The sequence below is a fragment of the Leptodactylus fuscus genome, chromosome 8, assembly GCF_031893055.1.
Source record: "Leptodactylus fuscus isolate aLepFus1 chromosome 8, aLepFus1.hap2, whole genome shotgun sequence".
Classification (NCBI taxonomy): Eukaryota; Metazoa; Chordata; class Amphibia; order Anura; family Leptodactylidae; genus Leptodactylus; species Leptodactylus fuscus.
The window spans coordinates 5,527,414-5,549,748 of NC_134272.1; the positions used below are offsets into that span (position 1 = coordinate 5,527,414).

Below are 22,335 nucleotides of genomic sequence, written 5' to 3' on the forward strand. Positions count from 1 at the left end.
TGTTTGACGCTCAGTCCCATTCCAGTGAGTGGGGCTGAGCTGTTCCTACACTATGTGGTGCAGCTGATCAGTGGGGGGTCTTGGTTTTCGGACCCCACCTCCGATCTAATATTGATGATCTTATCCTAAGAGGGGGTCATCAGTATTACATTTCTGGAAAACCTCTTAAACTTATCATGAAGAGTTGACCAAGGAAGAAAAATTAATTGTAATATTTTGTATAAATACCCACTTGTACTGAAATTTTAAACTGAAAAAGGGTTTATTCATCAAGATCCATTTTTATCATGTGGTCCAACTTTGAAGAGGCAGCTTAAAGGATATAGATTCTTAATATAAGGTTCCACATTAATAATGAAATGCTGACCCCCGGTGATTAGAGGTCACTACAGCGCTCCCGCAGGGGAAAGGAGGCATTACACATTTCCTGTCTGTATAATGCACAGATATATGGGGTCCTCCGGTTCCAGACCTTACTTTTGTAGCTGTTCTACACTTTGGCTTACCCACTCCTAGTGTTAGGGGTATGTTCACATGCAGCCACACATGTCCTCAGATCCCCGTCCAGTTCGACGGCCCCCTGTTCTGGTTTCACATATACGGATGGCCGAGATTTATGAAGACCCCCATCACAGGCTTAGTGTCCGCCTCTTCTAGGACCTAAGGCAGCTAGCGTAGCTTTCCAGAATCATTTGGGCGCTAAAATGAAACGGTTGCAGAAAAATACAATTTGCTCAAAAAAAAAGAAACAGAAATCCTGATGGGACCCCCTTATAGTTAATGGGGTCTGTGGGGCGCTCTTGGGGTTGGTTGACATGGCGGAAAGTGAAGAGAAAATTCCTCTTCAATTTCCGCCGCTGTTTTTTTCGCACAGCCCATGCAGTGCAACAGTATTGTCGCGGCCCCTGCTCCTGATTAGGCGTGGATGAACGCTCCTAATCAGGAGAGAGTCTCGAATGGTGGAATCCACCTGAAGGCTAAGGCCCCATGGGCCATAATCGCAGCAGCAAAGGGCTGCGGAAAGAACCGCTGCGTGAACGCATTGTGGTTCTTTCCGCAGCGCTTTTAAGAGAAAGTTCAGAGTTTTCCTCTGCGGACTTTCTCTTAACATTACATCTACGGGAAAGCTGCCGGCGTTTCCGTAGATATAATTGACATGCTGCGATTTGCAAAGCCTGCAATTTCTTCTGCAAAGTGGGCATGGGATTCGCATGAATCCCATCCCCCTTTGCTTGCACTGTAAAACGCTGCGATTTTTCCTGCAGCGTCTCCGCTGCGGGCAAATTGCGGCGTTTACGTCCCGTGGGGCCCCGGCCGAAGATAGGAAATGTTGCTAGTGACTAGAGATGAGCGAGTACTGTTTGGATCAGCCGATCTGAACAGCACGCTCGCATAGAAATGAATGGACGTAGCCGGCACACGGGGGGTTAAGCGGCCGGCCGCCGTCAAAGCGGAAGTACCAGGTGCATCCATTCATTTCTATGGAGTGTGCTGTTCGGATTGGCTGATCTGAACAGTACTCGCTCATCTCTACTAGTGACTCCCATTGAAAGTAATGGGAGGTGTTTTTTTCAGGCGGATTCCGTGTCAAAATCTGCCTGCAAAAAACTGTAGTGGTAACAATTTGCTCAGTTATTTCAAAGACAGAGAACTTTGAGGGCGTATACACATGAGAACACGTCCCCCAATTAAAATTCCCGTCCAAAAGCCAAAGTGAAGACCCGCTCACAATCTGTGGCTCTTGTGGACCCGCTCGGACGCCATCTTGCAATGAGATTGTGAGATTATAATAAAGAGAAATATTGGGTGAATTTGCTTTTTGAAAATGTAGATTTTTGCCTTCTGGAACCTTCTTTGCCTTTTCAAGGTGGCTCATGCTGATAAAGGTGTAATACGGGTGAATGTTCTCATTTACTGACCCCATCAATGTCTTGGTGAGTTGGAACTTCTATGGACAGGAATTTACCCGCAGCGCCCCCTATTGACTATGACTAGACACTGACACAACGTGGCTTATCTAGTTTGGGCAAAGTGTGGGTGTTCATTGGCGCTGCACAGAGACAGAATTTTAGGGAACATTTTTTGGCAAAGTCAGCCAATGTGTTTTATACATACCCAGTTACTTTATACACATGAAGTGGGTGACACCTGTACAGGGACTGACTCTGTGCTGTCACCCTGTGGACCATATTTCACAAATTTGTCTTCATTGTAAGCAGTGTCACACGGGGGTGTCTATGGCTGAAGACAAATATTACCCGAACACCATTGGGAGGACGGGATTGACTTTCACTGCTTCTGTCTTCTCTACTCTTACATACATTTAGCTTAAAGGGGTTGTCCAGGGAGGTGCAATTTACTTAACGGGGTCGGGATCACTGATGATGGACCCGGGTTTCCGTCCACGTCATGTGATGCAAAGCAGCGTTCTCCTGCCCAGGTCGCTTTGCACAGGTGAGTCCTTATCTATCTTGCTATGGGGGTTTGGCTGACTATAGTAAAGCCAGTCCTAATTAATTACCTGTGACATCGGGGCGAGGAGGGGGCGGAGCTCTACTTCTGATCACATGACTTATGGGTTGTGACATGGACGGACCCCCTGTGTCTATTATCTGCGATTCTCAGACCAGGTACGTAAAGGAGCTCTGTGTATAAAATAGAGGCGACAATGGTCATGTAATGGGCAGTAAAAAACCCAAAAAAATGACGATGTCCTATATAGAAATTCTAAATTTATGGAAAACACTAAAGACCAGGAAAAAATTGAAAAACTGTAAAAATACGCTTTAACCATAAGCCTAATGGGAGACTATTAAATGAAATAAATTCTGGCCTTGCTGCCCCTGCGACCGATTATTCGTCAATGATTTCCAGCTCATCAGTTCATTGTGCCCCAATCTGAGGACTGTACACAGTCTTGTGATCACCCGCAGGTTGTGTTACTCGTGATTTACCTTTCTCCATAAACATATGATACAAAGGTGGTCGGAGCAGCCGCGATGGCTCGGCCGGCTGTGAATATTTGGCGGTCACGGCGGCATCTCCGAGTCTCCTGTGTATGACATGTTTCCAGGACTCTATGACTTTGATATTGTACGTGTGACTGATACATTTATGGGACTTGTATTGTCTCTCTTTAGTTATTTTTCTATTCTAGTCACAATTTATTTTATATGCAAAAAAAATCATAAAAAAACCACTTCACCGTTGCTTATTTAATGTATATATTCTTTAAACAGAGCCATCTCAGTGTTTTTTCAGTGGTTAACCCACTGGCTTCCAGTATAACGTCCAGTATAACTTCTAGTCTGGCATCCAGTATTGGCTCAGATAGTTCATCCCCTACCGCGCTATCAAGTGTTAATGCCAAAGCTCTCCCATTCTACCCTGCTAGTAATACTGTTGAATCAGTAATAGGTAAGCCTACGTGTTTCGTCTTTATTTTTCCGTATGGCCACATGTATTATTAAAAAAACCTCTTTATTTGATTATGAAATGGCAACTTTGTATCTGTCAGATTTGAAATAAATTGGCTAGAAATGTTTATGTTCACAGTATGGACTATGTATAAGTAGACGTTATGTATCCTATGTTACAGTAAAGGGTAATTCCTATTGTATGCTGACTTTGGGTATTGCTAAAAACGTCTTCACCTGTATTAGGCCGAAGTCTATGGCCAAGTGTTGCAAGTCTACATTGTGCTGGGTAACAATGAACTCTGCAGCCTGGTATATAGAGGTGGGTGGATAGATGGATAGATAGATGGATAAGAGATGGATAGATGGATAAGAGATGGATAGATGGATGGATAGATAAGAGATGGATAGATGGATGGATGGATGGATGGATGGGTGGGTAGATGGATGGATGGGTAGATGAGTGGGTGGGTATATGGATGGATGGGTGGGTATATGGATGGATGGGTAGATGAGTGGGTGGGTATATGGATGGATGGATGGGTGGGTATATGGATGGATGGGTAGATGGATGGGTAGATTAGATAGGAAATAGGTTGATGGATGGATAGATGGGAGATAGATGGGGGATGGATAGATAGATGGATAGATAGATGGATAGATAGATGGATAGATAGATGGATAGATAGATGGATAGATAGATGGATAGATAGATGGATAGATAGATGGATAGATAGATGGATAGATAGATAGATAGATAGATAGATAGATAGATAGGAGATAGATGGATAGATAGATAGATAGGAGATAGATGGATAGGGGATGGATAGATAGATAGATAGATAGATAGATAGATAGATAGATAGATAGATAGATAGATAGATAGATAGGAGATAGATGGATAGGGGATGGATAGATAGATAGGAGATAGATGGATAGGGGATGGATAGATAGATAGATAGGAGATAGATAGATAGATAGATAGATAGATAGATAGATAGATAGATGGATAGGGGATGGATAGATAGATAGATAGGAGATAGATAGATGGATAGGGGATGGATAGATAGATAGATAGATAGATAGATAGGAGATAGATAGGAGATAGATAGGAGATAGATAGGAGATAGATAGGAGATAGATAGATAGGGGATGGATAGATAGATAGATAGATAGATAGATAGGAGATAGATAGATAGATAGGAGATAGATAGATAGATAGATAGATAGGAGATAGATAGATAGATAGATAGATAGATAGATAGGAGATAGATAGATAGATAGATAGATAGATAGATAGATAGATAGGAGATAGATAGATAGATAGATAGATAGGAGATAGATAGATAGATAGGAGATAGATAGATAGATGGATAGGGGATGGATAGATAGATAGATAGGAGATAGATAGATAGGAGATAGATAGATAGGAGATAGATAGATAGATAGATAGATAGATGGATAGGGGATGGATGGATAGATAGATAGATAGATAGATAGATAGGAGATAGATAGATAGATAGGAGATAGATAGGAGATAGATAGATAGGAGATAGATAGATAGATAGATAGATGGATAGGGGATGGATAGATAGATAGATAGATAGATAGATAGGAGATAGATAGGAGATAGATAGATAGGAGATAGATAGATAGATAGATAGATAGATAGATGGATAGGGGATGGATGGATAGATAGATAGAGAGATAGATAGATAGATAGATAGATAGATAGATAGGAGATAGATAGATAGATAGATAGATAGGAGATAGATAGATAGGAGATAGATAGATAGATAGATAGGAGATAGATAGATAGATGGATAGGGGATGGATAGATAGATAGATAGATAGATAGGAGATAGATAGATAGGAGATAGATAGATAGATAGATAGATAGATAGATAGATAGGAGATAGATAGATAGATAGATAGATAGATAGATAGGAGATAGATAGATAGATGGATAGGGGATGGATAGATAGATAGATAGATAGATAGATAGATAGATAGATAGATAGATAGGAGATAGATAGATAGGAGATAGATAGATAGGAGATAGATAGATAGATAGATAGATAGATAGATGGATAGGGGATGGATAGATAGATAGATAGATATCACTTCCTTAGCAACCAGTATTGGGTTAATAAGGTGCATGAGGGACAAGCCATACGCTGTGGTGTCTTCTATGTAATGTCTATGTCACCTTATTGCCAGAAGTGAGAGGCCTTTGGTCCATCTATAAGGTCACACACACTGGCTTCATTGCAGATGAATGAGTCTCTCATTGAGTTGCTAAAACGATTTTTATTCCAAGGCCCCATGTAGCAATACATTGGTTTTCTGCAGCGTTTTTGTTCTCCTTGCTTTTTTCCTTCTAATACTAAATCTATAGGGAAATGTCTGCAATTCTGAAACTAAAATTAATCTGCTGCATTTTCCAAAATGCACCTGTAGTTTTTCCATAGTTCGTTTTTGTTTTTTTCTGCAATGTGTGGATGAGGTTAATCAAAATCTCATACACTTTGCTGGGACTGTAAAACACAAGTTGCAATTCCACCACGTGGGGCCTTAGCTTTAAAGAGGTTTTCCTGGACTTAGATATTTAGGATAGGTCATCACTATGTGATTGAGCAGATCTGACTCCCAGGATCCCGACAGATCAGCTGGTCGAAGAGGCATTAAGGTGAGCGTTGTGGCACAAAAACATACCATGGGGCAGATTTATTATGTCTTGTACATCAGCTTTCTGCAACTTTTTAAATTCCTGGGCCACTGTGCGGGGGACGAGCCATCAGCCCAATGAGATTGATCACAACTTATGGCAATAATGTGCTGGGGATCTACACCAGCTATGACCTGTAGGTGCATTAGTAACCCTAGTCTTCATAAATCTCCCCCCAATAAATACGTGACGTGCTTGGTATTACAGGTCGGCCTCATTTACTTGAATGGGACTGAGATTCTGCTGTACCATGTAATAGGTGACTGTGGTGATATTGGCACAAGGAAGAGGCTGCAACACTCGGAACAACTGATCAGTAAGGATCCAGGGTGTCCCCACAGATTATATATTGATGAACCAGGCTAAGAATAAGCCATCAATACATACGTTCTGGAAAATCTCTTTAAATACCACTAAATGAGTTGGGGTTTTATCAATATTGGTCTAAAGTTTATGGAAATAATTGAATATTGCATTTTCCCGTATCCTTAGTAGACCTGAGTGCATATAATAGTGAATCTAATAATAAGAATACATTTTATTTCTATAGCACCAACCTATTTGTAAGGTTCAAATACAGACAGAAATAGACATTGCAGGGTAATAAGTCACGTCACACAATGGGACTGAGGGCGCGGCTCACAAGAGCTTACAATCTATGAGTTAGAGGGGTGACACAAGAGGTAGCAGGGGTGGTGGTAGATGCACTTTGGCTGAGCCCTGATACTCGCCCCTGGCAGCAGCTGATCTCCCAGCAGAACCGAGCATTGGATTTCATTAAATGAATCATGCCCAATCATTTTTCTTGCCCATATATTTATCAGGGCAGAGTCTGACTCTCCTGTGTGTGCGCTGATATTGAAGCACATTGATCCTGTAAGTCCTCCTCTATCCCTGGGAGCCTATGACAGCCTCCTGATGTGACTGCGGTCACATGACCAGGGAGCTGCCGTGATCAGCTGCCATGGTACAGGCTATGTATAAGCAGAGCCGGGGACTGCAGCCAGTGAGTCAGCACATACACAGATGGTAAGCACAACGCCGCCGCCTGCATTTCTTCTATTTCTCACTACACATCGCTATGAATAGCTGTTTCCTCCTGCCTCTCCTTGCATTGCTCTGTATTTCTTGTACGGTGACTTAATATCTTTTGCAGCCAGCTTAGCAATGCATCAAACTTGGAAAATCATTGCAGAGAGTTCTACAACTTGCATGAAGGAATATAATGAAAGAAGAGGGTAAAGGTGTGCCAGTGAGCCCGGCATTGGTGCCCTCCTGGACTGCATTAGAACAGGAACTGCACGCCTATAGATGGAGAGACCTGCCTGCATGTAGCTGAGCGTCAGGGGGGTCGTATAATGCCCTGTGTAGTGTCCTTTGTAATAACGTAGGTGCTTATGGGACGTGTCTATATACATAGGTATGAGCAGCTTGCTGTATCTTTTATGAATGTCCCTGCATTTACACCAAAGTCTCAAGACCTTTAACCCCCTGCCCACTATATAGTAGCTCTGAATATTGACTGACCTGCTCCTTTTTTGTGTGTGGTTCATTCACTAATATTCCGGGGCACCGCTGCGTGGGCGGTGAGTGCCCAAGTGTGACCAGCGTCCCTAAATACTGGTGCAGTGGAGCATTTGTTTGTCGTTTTAACTCTTTGAGCTAAGGTTAGTCGCAGGAGGATTATCTGCCGCCCTATGTAAAATCCCAATTACATACAATAGTGTGCTACATTGCAAACTCTGCTCTGCTACATCTGACAAGTCATCTGGTTTTCTGTCAGAAATGCAGTATAGCGTGCAGTACAGATGTGTGTGAGCCTTGCACACTATAATTGTAAGCATGTCATACAAGGCTATGCTATAGGTTAGGGCTCCCTGTACGTAAACCAGAATCATCACCCCTATCATTGTTTATTGCAAGCAGGGGGAGAAAATTGGACTTAGTAGAAAAAAAAAAAAATATATATATATATATATATATATATATATATATATATATATTTATATTACATAGTGCTGCCCATAGAGGATTGTCCTGCAGTGTGAAATGCAAAATTTGGGGGTTATTTTTCTTCTCACTGATTCTCCCCTCCAACTGCTATCATTCCCCTCTTGGGTCCCAAACATCTCATTGTATAACCCCTTTAAAGGGATTTTCTGGGCTGGATGACAATTTTGATGCCAATGACCTCTCCTTGGGATGGGTTATCAATATGGGATCTGTATGAGCTCACACAGATGGGCTGCTCCCAGCGGCCTTCCATGCTGGCACCTCGACAGGGGCAGGAGAAGGCTCCGTACACTGTATAGCGGCACTGTCGGAGGACTAATGCTCTGATCTGATAAAAACTGGCACCCAGCCCATAAGCCCATAAAAACTGGAGTATTTCCATCATAGATGTATAGTAAAGTGTCTAATGGGAAGGGGTCCAAGAAGCGAGACTCCCACCTACCTATAGAACAGGGTCACACGATTCCCAATAGAAAACCAATGTAGCCGAGGGCACCTGAAAGAGGGAGGGAGTGGGCGGACTATGTCCCTTCATCTAGTCTAGGCCCTTCTATCTGTCTGCATAGATTACAGTGACACACATTCTCTTTGCCAGGGGCGATGTTTTGGTGAAGAACGTTTTTAGTTTGCCTAAGTTGCCATGTTATGTAACGGTAGGGGCGAGGCTTTACCCTGTGATCCCGTAGTCGCACCCTTCCCAGGTCTGACTAGTAATCTGCTTCTTTCTTCACAGGTTCTGCCCTAGATCTTCATTTTAGCAATATAAATGTTGCATCTTTAGATAAAGAATTAGAAGACTCTGAGAACAGTGACCTGGGCCTATCGAGTAAGAACCTTCATGTGTTACCTCTGACCTTGGGGTTAAGGGTTAAGCCTGTAGATGGTTTTCATGATGAATATATGTGTGTGTATATATATATATATATATATATATATATATATATATATATATATGTTATCTATGCAAAACTTACTATATATAGCAAGTGGGCAAGTATTCCAATCTTATTAATATTCTGGATCCTTCATGGGCACCAAGACAAAAGAATGACATATAGTTTTATTTATATAATGTATCATTTCCTTCCTACTAGTGGAGATAAGGTTTTGGCTGGATTGCAAGTGGCTGATCATGACCGCTGCAGCCTGTTTTCTGTGCCGATGACGTCATGTCCGTTGGTCACATAGTACAGCAGCCTCTGTCCTATAGCAGCAGTTCAGTCCCATTCATGTGAGCAGGGCTGTGCTGCGATCCCAGGCAGCACTCCTATTCAGTGTACAGCGCTCTACTTGGTACTTCGTGAAGAGGTGGCAGCACTTGCCCCATTGCAGTGACCTCAGCAAGCAGCTGATCTGGGGGGTCCCTGGGGGCTTGATCACAGATTATATATTAATGATGGGTTATCAATATGCAAACCTCCAATATCCCCTTGTAGGGGATTCTCCGATTCTAGAGTAAAATTTAGGAACTTTAGGAGGATTGGTGGGAATGGGCGCCATGTTAGAGACGTGTATATAAGGTGTTGGGGTATATGAGGTGTTGCCGCTGTGTCTGCAGCACTCGGGGGGGGGGGTTGCAGGTGTTGTCGCTCACCTTGCAGCCGCAGAGCTATTTCGAGCACTTGTAAAATGTTCACGTCTCTTAGCAGGTGCAATCCTTATGGGAGCGAGAGATCTGCATAGGAAGGTTTCTCTTTCCATTGTGGCCGGCTTAATCTTCACCTCCTGCTACAATACAAATGAGCTCATATTATATTTCTTTCTTTTATGTTCAGGTCAAAGGTTACTGGGAAGTTCAGCACCTGTGAATATCCCGGGATCTCTTGCTCGTTCCTCCTCTCTCCATTCTTCTTCTTCTCTTTCCACTTCTCCTCTGAGCTCGCTCTCCCAGTCACTGTCGCAGTCTTATCTCGCCTCCAGTATGGCTCCCCGCCAGCAGCAGACGCCGACCCTCAAGTCCGAGCACAGCGCCTTGGGCACGTCAACCTCTTCACACAACTCTCTAGGTACGTTGTTATGAGTAAATGTACATGGTGTGGTCACCCTTCATGGGAAACTGTCAGCATGGTGATACAGTCCAATTTGCTTTTTGACTCCTGTTTTCTTCCTTCTCACAGGGTTAAATGGAGTGACGGGCAGTATTTGGGACTTTGTTAGTGGGAGTTTCTCTCCCAGTCCCTCACCAGTGTTTAGTAGTGCTACTACCAGTTCCACCAGTACCAGCTCAAATGGTAGCGAGCTGTCCCGTGTTAGGAGAGAACTCGACGACGCCAAACGAAAAATAAAAAGATGGGAAGACTCCTGGCAGCAAGTAAAACAGGTGAGAATCGCAACCTGTCGCCGTCTGCACCAGATTCCATACTTAGGACTCCTATAGAAGACGAGTTGGTGTTTTTAAAGGGGTTCTCTGGGCATGACCCGGGTGTTAGATCGGTGGGGTTCTGACATCCAGGACCCTCACTGATTAGCTGTACTAGTCAGTTGCTAAATGTAGGACAGAGCTGGAAGTGAGTAACTTATGGAGAACAGAGTGGAACTGCAGTAACGCAACATGGCCGCTGCACGGAGAACACGACTACCTGCTGCCGCTCTGTTCTCAGTATATGGATGGGAGTATATTGCAATATTGCAGAGTATTTCATGTACATTTAGCCTGATTGTCGCCGTGTTGATTAAAATATCGATCTCTATTCTCAAGGCTTGTGACGCATGGCAAAAAGAAGCCCAAGAGGCTAAAGAGCGCGCCAAGGCAGCCGACGCAGACAGACAAGTAGCACTTTTACAGAAGGAAGAGGTGGAGGGGAAATTGAAGAAACTCCAGGAAGAGTTTGATGTCTTGTGCGTATCGCCGCAGTTCTCCTTAATGAGAAAATATGGCGATGTAGAGAAGCTTCCTTTACCAAAGCTACATTCTCTGAAAAGTCAACTCTGTTCTGACTTGGAAACAATCGAGGGGGTAAGTACGGCCGTGCGAGCTCTACATTCGTGGAGCAATCCCGTCAGCGGGGTGCTGGGTAATTCATGTCCCTACCATTAGGTCATTTAGGGGAAAGCGGTATTTCCACCATAGACATTTGACATTTCAGTAGGATATTCCTTAAATACCTTCTAGAAACAAGTTCTCCCTTAAGATTCGGGGTCTGGGACCCACCGCTGTGGATTCTTTCTGCAGATTTTTAACATCTGCAGCAAAATCCCCTATGGAAAATATGTGCAAATGTAAAGGGAACCTGAAAATGCAGCAGAATCTGCAGGAAGGACAAACATTGATCTATAGTGTTATGGGACGATACTCATTATAACCTGTCATCTATCCGTTTGTACTGTCTGCTCTTTCATATTATAGGAGTCCAGTAGGCGGTCCTATCAGTGATTGACAGCCATCTCTATATACACTTACATAGTGAGAACAGGCTATGACTGAGTAGGACCGCCCACTGGACTCCTAAGCCCAGAATGAATAGAGTAAAATGAATCGGAACTGTATATCAATCTTCTCCGCTCCTCCAGATAGGACTGCGCTGTCATTGTGGCAGATTTGCTTTATCCTAATAGTCTTTTCTATACCAGTATTCTAAGCGGACTATCCGGAATAATCTTACTTGTTTCTGGCTCTTCTGAACCCTGGGATTCCGGGCTGGTTTGGGGTCTGCCTCCGACTCACCCCTTCTCAGCCAGAAATGGGTAAGACCCAGTCCCTGGATATCTTTATTTCTGACCAAGTAGAAGGGGCTGTCCATTTTAGGAAAATCTTAAGAAATGGATTGAAAACCTGGTTTTGTAAGCTACATAATACATCTTTAGCTAAAGTTCTGCACCTTCTTCGATCCTTCAAAAGCTACGCCCTCTTATGTTAACTGTATTTTTCAATGCATAATATGGCCACGGGGGGGCGACACGTGACTTTTCACGTTACTCTATAGTAACACACTATATCTGGATAGATTTGGATGCAGTGAGATGTTCGGTCACGAGGGGACGCAGCTTCTACAGGAAACAATGAAAACGCAGAACATAAGAATCGGCGCGTTTATTAAAATCCCACTTTCGATGCGTTTGGTAAGATTTCCCTAAAGCAGCCGACCCCTTTAACGTTCTTTCCCTCCTGTCCAGTTGATTTTCCAGCTGCATTCCCAGAAGTGCGTTGTATGCCATGAAAATGACCGAAGTATAGTCCTACAGCCCTGCCAGCATTATGTATTATGTGAACAGTGCGCAACTAGCAAACCGGAATGTCCTTACTGCAAGACCAAAAGAATGAAATGGTGATGAGCCTTCCGAAAGCGGGACATCCGTCTGTACCACGTAATCGACTAAATAATCAAATATGTGTTTTAGCATTTTATATATCATTTAGAAATAACTCAAAGGTATAAAAAAAAAAAAAAAATGTATCCAAAATGTATCTCGTAGACTGATTTCTACCCACAAAGGATGATTTGGAAGAATTTGCTAACATTAGGGATTTGTTTAGTGCGCACCCTGCGCCCGGGCAGCAGACACGTCCGGGACCCCTTGGGGTCTGTGACACCACATGGACCACAAGTATTCAAGGCGCAGAGAGGGGGGTAAATCCAATAGTGACAAACCCGTTATCAAATCTGGAATCCTACCAGGACTTTGTAGAAGAATCTTCACAGGCAGCTGACCAGACCTAAAGTCCCCACGAAACGAACTGCGGGGTGATCCAAGGACCAAAATCACCAAAAATCTTGCAAGGCCCAGCAGGATCCACCCGTAAGAATCAACACGGTGTGAATTTTTTACCCTTTCCTCCAGAAATTAACTTTTCCCTTGTTTGTTTTTTTTCGTGTGAATGCGGCCAATGAGGACGTCAGCAGGGCGGGGGGCGGGACCGTCGTCTTTAAACTCGGTCTGTTCTGGAATGCTTGCCTTTTCTATATCGCAACAAAATAACAAAACGAAATGCAATTGATCGTTTTTGGTTAGAAAAAGAAACAAAAAGATAAAAAAAACAAAAACCGATCGGATTTAACTGAAGTCGATTCTGTGAACTCCACCAAGGGCGACATAGGGGTTAACGAATTGTGAACCCGCGAGGTTCTAAAAAACAAATGTGTATATTTATATAAATATATCTCTATCTATATATTGGTGCTTTATGTGACGGCATTGTTGAACATACAACTCGTGAGCTTGGAATCAGTCTAGCACTATTTTTACTAGGTTATTTTGAAGAAGTTTAATTCTTGTCAAAGCACTTTGTTAACCAGGGATTACGTTTAGAGGTTATTATAAAATTGCTTTAAGCTGCTTTGTAGAATTTTTTTTTTTTGGTTTTTATATATTATTAATATGCGATGACTATTGAGCTTTTTTTCTTTATTATTTGTGTGTACTGTGAACTGAAAGAAATATTTCACGTCAGTTTATTACTGTTAAGAAAAAAAAAATGTGTAGTAAATTTATTGTTTTTTTTCCTATGCTGAATTTAGTAACTTTTATTAAATGAACAATACTGAGTAGTGAGACATTAGAGTTTAGGGTTTTTACAGTTTTCAGGTAAGTGCAAACTAATAGTATTTATAATTATAACCAGCAAACGGATGGAGAATAAGAAGGCACATAGTTACCGAAGAGATGATTCGACTAGTTTCAGATACCTCGCTCCCATAGGAATGAATGGAAGCGGCCGAACAGCAAGGGGTTAAAGGGATTCTATCAGTCAGACACGATTTTTCGTAGGTACCATGCAGGAATAGCCTTAAGAAAGGCTATTCGTTTCCTACCTTTCGTCGTTTTCTCTGCGTCGCTGTTCACCTACAATCCTGGTTCTTGTCGGTATGTAAATGAGTTCTTTAGAAGCACTGGGGGCGGGCCCTAGCACTCAGACAGCACTGGGGGCGGTCCCAATGCTGCAAGAGAACTCTCTCCAGTGCCGCCTCCTCTTCTTCAGCAGCATCATCTTCAGCTTCTTCCGGCAATGGCTTGTAAAATCTAAGGCCTCGGGCCTTGGGCAGAGCAGACTGTGCATGCCCACAGGCCACGAGAAATTGTCCGCTTCCAATATTGTGTAAGAGGCCATTTCTCGTGGCCTGTGGGCATACACAGTCTGCCCAAGGCCTTAGAAGTTACAAGGCACCACTGGAAGAAGAGGCGGAAGATGATGCTGCTGAAGAAGCGGAGGCGGCACTGGAGAGAGTTCTCTCGCAGCATTGGGGACCCTCCAGTGCTGTCTGAGTGTTGGGCCCGCCCCCAGTGCTGCGAAAGAACTCATTTACATACCGACAAGAACCGGGATTGAAGGCGAACGGCAGCGCGGAGAACACGACGAAAGGTAGGAGACGAATAGCCTTTCTTAAGGCTATTCCAACGTGGTACCTAGAAAAAATTGTGTCTGACTGATAGGATGCCCTTTAAGCGGTCCATTCATTCCTATGGAGTGAGGTGTTCGAAAGTCTTTCAAATACTATTCGCTCATCTCTAATAAGCATCTAGAAAAATCATTGAAGGAACCATCTTTTTTTTTTTTTTTTGTACTTTATTTTTTATTAAATGGCAACGTTTTTTGTTTTTTTTTTCCTGTACTTTTTTAATAGCTTTTTTCATAATGAACATGTTTGTATGGATCTTTAACCTCACGATATCATTCATTTATAAGCTTTTTTTTCAAATATGTGAAATGAGGTCACACGGCCACTTTGATCAAGTGCCTATACCTTACAGCAGCTAAACTATTTTTTAAGTTCTTTTATTCATTGTGTGTTTTGCAGATTTTTTTTTTTTTCTTAGAATTTTTTTTTTTTAATTTTTTTTTTTTTCTGGGCATGCTTGAATAAGTGGAAGTTTCAAATAAAATTTGCTTGTTAACTTATTCCTAAAGTATACAAAAAAACAAAATGTAACACGAGTATAAAACACAAAAAAAAACTTCATATCTGTATTGATCCTGGCTGTGGTGCTTTTACCATCTTTTATTTAATTTTTTATTTTTATTACTGCTGTAGATTAAAATGACTTGGTACCAGATCTATAAGAAATGGGTCGTTTTCATGAAACTGTAACTGATATTTATATATATATATATATATATATATATATATATATATATATATATTATTATTATTTTTTATTTATTTTATTTTTTTAAATAAAATATAATACAATATACTCAGAAAATTATATTTTGGCCTGTGATCATCTCCTTCATTGCCAAATCCAGATGCTTATTGGTACATTAAATAAAAATTTTTTAATAACTTTAAGGCTAAGGCCCCCACGGGACGTCTCGCAAGAAAAAAGCGCTGCGGGAAAAACAACACCTCGCGGTTCTTCCCGCAGCGCTTTAGACACAAAGTTTTCAGAGTTTTTCCCTGCGGACTTTCTGTTACAATTATACCTATGGGGAAACTGCCACTATAGCTATAATAATCATGCTGCAATTTCCAAAAACGTATCGGTTTTGGAAATCGCGGCGTGTCCATGCCTTGGTTTTTACCACAAAGTGGGCACGACATTCACTAGAATCTTATTCACTAAGCCCCAAGGCTGGTCTTACTCGACCATATTAATGTTATGGTTCGCAAGTTGCTGATCGGCAACATAGACACTGTAGGCGCCCGTGTCCTGCCGCACTCGGCTATAGAGTTCTATGGGCGAGTCCGTGCAGTGCCGAGAATTCACTGCCTTTGTGGGCCTCGGTTGTGGCCCGGCCACACTATGATAAAATATCCGGTGGTGGGGGCCACACGGTGGCTCAGTGGTTAGCACTGCAGCCTTGCAGCGCTGGAGTCCTGGTGTTCAAATCCCGCCAAGGGCAATAAACCATCTGCAAGGAGTTTGTATGTTCTCCCCGTGTTTACATGGATTTCCATCCTATATTCCAAAAAAGACATACTGATAGGGAAAAATGTACATTGTGAGCTCTATGTGGGGCTCACAATCTACATAAAAAAAAAAAAAATATCCGGTGGTGCAAGAGGCCGCACTGAATATAATGTGTCCGCAATTGAAAACCCTCAATTGCAAACCATTTGTGGACTTACCGGTACATTACGGCCATGTAAGACCAGCCTTACTGTAAAATGACACAATTTTTCCCGCACCATTTCCGCCGTGGGCCAAATGAAGTGTTGATGTCCTGTGGGGCCCCGGCCTAAAGGGGTTTCCAGGGAGTAGTAAAGCTGATCAGTACATCCCCGGGGTTTTCTGGTGGTGAAAACTTTGTATCTATGACTATAGATCGGCTACCCGCTCTGAGCAATATATTAAAAAAACAAAAAATCCCAATGTAAAAATCCTCTTTAAGGTGCCGTCACAGCCCGTCCCACCTCCATACCTGGTGTTCCTTTGGTACTGTTTTAGTAATTTAATCCAAGATCCCTACAATTTTTGAGTGTGACTTGTAACCAACGCCAAGTATGGCGGTGGGAAGGAGTCCGGAAAGGATGGCGTTTATTATTCCGATCAGTTACAGTTTCATGACGACTTTTCAAACATTTAGCATGAAGTGAAATTCTAATTTCTAATAGTGTTTTCTTAGGCTTTGATGGTTTGGATAATGCACTTCAGGACTCTAGAAAATACTGTAATCTAACACTGTATCTAGGTATAATTTACTGAATGAGCTCTTTTATATGTTTTGGGGTTTTTTCTGTTGAAAGAAAAAAAAAAATTAAAAAAACAAAAAAAAAAGTGACACCCATCCCGAATTGTAAATGACCAACTACTGTGTTGCATAACGTATGTACTTCAGCTGTCACATGTTAGAGAAGTTCATTGATAAGCCCAGCAAAAACGTGGCGGCAAAGAGATGACGCTTCTCCGCACGTTGCCGCTGTGGAGAGGGGCAAGAAAAATCAATAATCAATAATATAACAAGATGGTGGGTGAGGACCTGCCGCTAATAACGAGCTATGCATCCAAACCGACCGGATACAACTTTATACACAATCCGCAACATTGTTTCCATTATTTCAAATTTCAAAAATGACAAATTCTCAACCGGTTTTTCACGATTTTTCGATACAACGTTGCCACAATTTGCTGCGTGTTATGAGTGAAGCTTCTGTGTATTAATATTGTCTTTCCTCATGTTTCGTGTGGTCTTTTGCCAAAGACATTTGACGATTAGCATTTCGATAGGCAGAACAAATGTGCGAAGTGACTTTTTTTTATAATTTTTTTTTTTTAAACCGTGACCAAATTAGAAGTGTTGTATGAATATTTTTTATTTTTATTTTTTTAGAATTTTTTATTTTTTTTCCCCCTTACAATGGATACTTGTTATTTCTTCTAGAGAGTAGGCGCCAGTTATTGGACACGTGGAATGACGTTTTCTAGCTGTTTATGATGTAACAGATATTACGTAGCATTTTGGTTTTTTTTAATTTAATTATTTAGCTTTTTTTTTTTTTTGTTATTTTAATATGTAATGAAAATATTCTTTAGGTTAACATGTGGCCATACGCATTAATTTCATTTTCTTATTGTAACTTTCCGAAGTGTTGATTTGTGGTATAGTCCAATATATTTAGGTTTTGTTCCGTTTGTTTTTTTTTTAATTTTTTTAAATAGTTTTTATGCTTATTATGCACTTGGGGAAAACCAAACAGAATTCTGGTGCTTTTCTTTGGTCTTTAACTTTTTTTAAAATATATTTTTATATTTAATTTTTTTTTTTTTTTTTTTAAATTTTGCAATCCGTACACCCCGATGTATAAATGCGTGTTTTATAACTGTTTGTAGAAAAGACAGATAAGTTTAGACAGTGTGTTTCACTTTGTAGCACTTATTGGGAGATGCAGAAAAGGAACAGAATTGCTTTTAATGTTTTTTTTTTTATTTGTATTTGCTTCATTTCTCAAGTTGTTTTTTTTTTTCAATTTTTTTTTTTCTTTTTTAAGAGGACCTTTTTACCACCTCCATCAGCTCTTTGCCCCCTCTAGTAGGCGTTGCTTTGCTGATTCCATCTCAGTTGGAATTTTTTTTCTCTATCCTGCGCAGTTCCCGAGCCATCAGTGCAGTTAGTTTCAGCACTCGTTATTCTTCCTACTGTCAAGTGGGCGGTCCTGGAAAGAAGTAGACTTCCTGAGACCTCCCACCTAATGAAACTAATAGCTTCTTCAGGGATGGCGGGGGCTAGAGAGAAAATTCCAACGGAGCTGGAATCGGCGAAGCAACACCTACTTAAGGGGGTGGTCGTGAGAGGTCCCCTTTAAATGGAAAATTAGTTAGTTTAATGGGGATATGTCATCGTCCTGCCGCTAGTAAGAAATTACAGCCTCTGAAACCCACAAGTTACTATAGGTATATATTATATGTGTATAATTATATATAAACACATACATATACATGTGCATTGGTCATATGTCTTGTTCGCAACGCTGTTCTATTCAAGTGAATGGGGCTGAGCTGAGATACCAACCAGAGCTATACAAATGTACGGCTGCAGCTCCCACCTGAGCGGTCTTGTTAGACATCTGATCAGCAGGGGTGCCAGGGACGTAAGAATAGGTTATCAGTTAATAAACCTGGGAAACCCCTTTAAGCAGGTCTTCCCATCTTTAGCTATTTCATGGCACATGTCTGATGGGTATCGGTATTGCCTCTGATTGTAAATGTATCTGCTATTCGGTGCTATCCAGGTTTTTGCTGGTATGCAAATGTGTTCTCTCGCAGCACTGGGGGCGTCCTCAATGCTGCGAGTGAACTCTACAGAGCCGCCTCCATCTTCTTCAGGAACGGGTCTTCTTCGGGGGTTGGCTTTAAACTTCTAGGCCTAGGGCAGAGCCGACTGCGCATGCCCACATGCCACAAGAAAATGGGCGCTTACACAGTATTGTAAGTGGCCATTTTCTTGTGGTCGGCGGGCATGCCCAGTCGCCACAAGTCGAAGTTTGAACCCGACTCCAGAAGAAGACGCGTGAAGAGGCCGTTCCTGAAGAAGATGGAGGTGAGAGTTCTCTTGCAGCATTGGAGACGCCCCCAGTGCTGCGAGAGAACTCATTTGCCTACCGGTGAAAACCTGGATTTCTACCAAACGGAGGCGCAGAGAAGACATCTAAAGGTAGGAGAAGAATAACCTTACTTAAGGATATCCCTACATGTTATCGAGAAAATATTCCATTCTAATGGTAGAATCCCTTTAATGCATATTGGCATACAGTACATTCAAAGACCCAGCACAGTGCCATACGTTTTATAGTGGCTGTACTTGGTGTTGCAGCTCAGCTCCATTCACTTGAATGGGACTGAGCTGCAGCATGGCCATGTGACCAGTGGATGTGACGGGTCTGAGAATAGGAAGTGGAGCTCAATTTTATAGTCCTGGACAATCTTAGTGGAGATTTGGCGCTCTGTATCTGAAAAATTGTACGATACACATGTATAAAGCGAGTGAACCTGTAAACTTGTATTGTCGCAGCAAATCCATCAGCTGCTTAGGGAAGGTAATAGTAAGGCTTGCTTTGTGCCCAGGGTCTCGGGACTATTAACTAAACCACAGCCATGAGTCCGCACCCACCCCGGGGGCCGCGTAACCAACATGCAATAGTTTTTGTTTTTTGCATTGTTTTATTTAGTAACAATTTTTTTTTTTACATTTTTCTTTATATATTTTGCATGATTCATTTTTAAAGAAAAGTAACAGACCAAAGAAATGCACCAACGTGTGAAACTACCGGCTCGTGAGGTTTGTAGGTTTGTTTTTTCGAAGCCCTGAGCTCATTTTATTCCAGGTCTGACCCTAATGCTGGGCTCGGCTCCTCGTATGCAGTTCCTTCCACTCGTTTGAAGAACCTTTTCATTGCTCTGTAAGTTTAACTCTTGATCCGATCGACAAGTTTTGAGTCTAAAATTGGGATCCATTCGCTATGATGTAGATGGTAGTATTCTGGCCATAGGCGACTTCCATAGGACTGTCTGTTTTACATGGTGTATGCAATTACTGCAAGTTATAAGATGCAAATAATGAATAAATGCACTATAAGAAATGTATCAAATTCTTCTTTATTTACAGTAAATATTCACAATCGGGAATCGTATCCTATTCGACCAAATAATTCGAGAGAATCGGTCACTTGGTGCAATACCACACATGAGATACCACCTGAAATGTCGCCATCTTTGTTATCATGATTGTAGCGGGTGCCAAATGGGCTTTTGTTGTAGCGTGGCACGCTAGATCTGTTAATGGGCGGCCGTATCTACCTAAATAATATAAGCTTAGTCTGCCACGAGTGTTCCTATGGCACTTGCTAAAGCTGCAGCCCAACCCCCGTCCGTCCGTCTATTGATAGGATAAAATAGGATTTGTCTTATATTGTGACACGAACCAATAGAAAGAATGAAGAAGTGAATAGCATCAATGTGATTGAGTTCTGTCGAAAAATGGCCTTTGTTTTATTGATCTGAATAAGGCCTTAGACTCTGGTACTGCACATAGTTCTGCTCCGTTCACTTGAGTCAGAGCTGCAGTACCATGCATGGCCACAACAACATGTATAGCGCTGTGCATGGTAAAGCTAGTCTGAAGGATGTCATCAATACTAAAGTCTTAGCTGTAGGATATGAGGTCATCTGAAATCTTTCCACCATAAAAAGCCTGAGCCCCCAATCCATCCTCCAGCCATGCTTTACACTGCAGCATGCCTTTATAGTAGTAATTCCATTTGACAAGTTTCCCTATCACTAAGTGTTTAGGAATAAAGCAGTGACAACATCTCTATCGGCCATTGTGCAGTTCAGTCCCATTCAAGTGAACAGAGCTGAGTTGCAATTCTAAGCAGCGCTGTGCACGGTCAGTAGCGAGGAGGACGTAGCAATTGTCCCAATCCAAAATTAATCCTCCAGTATGGACAGGTCCTGTAACATTGTGTACGTATCACGAAATCCGTGACCGATCCTCCATGGTTGTACCTTGTGCAGATTTACGTGGGTGCCATACAGCGACAAGTAGGATGCATTTGCTTTTTTGGTTTCTCAGGGTTTTGCAGACTTTGGAGGGTTTTACGATGGGATTCAAGCTGCATATTGTAGGGGTTTTTGTTTCTTTCGGACGACATATCGTTTTGGGTTCTCTCTTTATCTTACCTAGTGTTGAACTATTAGTAATATTGTTACGGTATACTTGTGTATCTGTGGTCCGTATACCACCTTAAATATTATTATTATTATTATTCTAGATTTTACATGTATTAATTTATGGACGCTAATCTGGCTTGCTTGTATCAAACAAGAATGGTCTTGTGAATGGGATTGTCTTTTTTTTTTTTCCTGACGGTATTATTTATAACTGCATAATCATTTGACTTCTAGTGAATCGTTTCCAATTGTTAACACTTGTTTTTAAAGAAAAAAAAAAAAAAAAAAAAAACCTTTTACACTATAGCATTTATGCAATGGTTTACAAAATTCATGGAATTATTTTTATTATCAATATGGGAATTAAAATAATAATTTTTGATCTTTCATGGTTGTGCTGGTCTTCTTTTATAAGACTCTGATGTGACGGTTACTCGGCAGGTACGAAACACACCCAGGTAATCTTAGTATTAAGTGACGGGGTAACGTGATACACTCACACCCAAATCCGTGGTATTAGGGTAGATTTACACGCAACGTCATAGCAGGTTCTTTATACCAAAGCCAGAAGTGGAGCCTTTACATTCCCCTTTGAATCCATGTCTAGCTTTGGTGCAAAAATGACCAAAAATGTATTTATTATTTTTTCATTCATGTCAGAACATCTGCATTTCAGGTTACCATCCAGAGCAGTATCACATTCACAAAGATGGCGGCACATCCTGTACAAAATAACTTTATTTATAGGAAATTACAAGAACTGAACCTTCCAGGGGTCTCTAGACCTAAAATAAATAACACTCAGATTTATTTCCATTGTGCACAGTCTTCCAGCTGGGGCTACGGTCATTAAAGGGATCCTATCATTGGATAGCCTTTTTCTCCGCGCCGCCGTTCGATAGAAATATGGGTTTTCTTTGTCATGCAAATGAGTTCTCACAGCATTGGGGGTTGGCCCCAGCCCGCAAACAGTACTGGGGGCTTCCCCAATGCTGCAAGAGATCACTCCAGCGCCGCCTCCATCTTCTACACGAACGGCGTCTCCCTGTGTCTTCTACCGTCCTGAGTTTCAATCTTCTAGGTCTCGGGCAGAGCCGACTGTGCATGCCTGGGCCACAAGAAAATGGCCACTTA

The 22,335-nt window shown here is 41.8% G+C and overlaps 1 protein-coding gene across 3 annotated transcripts in view; it reads left to right on the forward strand.

Moving 5' to 3' along the window:
- Nucleotides 1–12,808, forward strand: part of UNKL (unk like zinc finger) — a 36,734-nt gene extending 23,926 nt beyond the window's left edge. For all 3 annotated transcript variants that reach the window (XM_075285077.1, XM_075285075.1, XM_075285076.1), the window contains 6 exons: nucleotides 3,240–3,417; nucleotides 8,891–8,983; nucleotides 9,933–10,163; nucleotides 10,275–10,477; nucleotides 10,856–11,113; nucleotides 12,271–12,808. In XM_075285077.1, the coding sequence (XP_075141178.1) occupies nucleotides 3,240–3,417; nucleotides 8,891–8,983; nucleotides 9,933–10,163; nucleotides 10,275–10,477; nucleotides 10,856–11,113; nucleotides 12,271–12,426 (1,119 nt within the window). In that variant the 3' untranslated portion in view covers nucleotides 12,427–12,808. The remainder of the gene's footprint in view (nucleotides 1–3,239; nucleotides 3,418–8,890; nucleotides 8,984–9,932; nucleotides 10,164–10,274; nucleotides 10,478–10,855; nucleotides 11,114–12,270) is intronic.
- The last annotated feature ends 9,527 nt before the right edge of the window (nucleotides 12,809–22,335 follow it).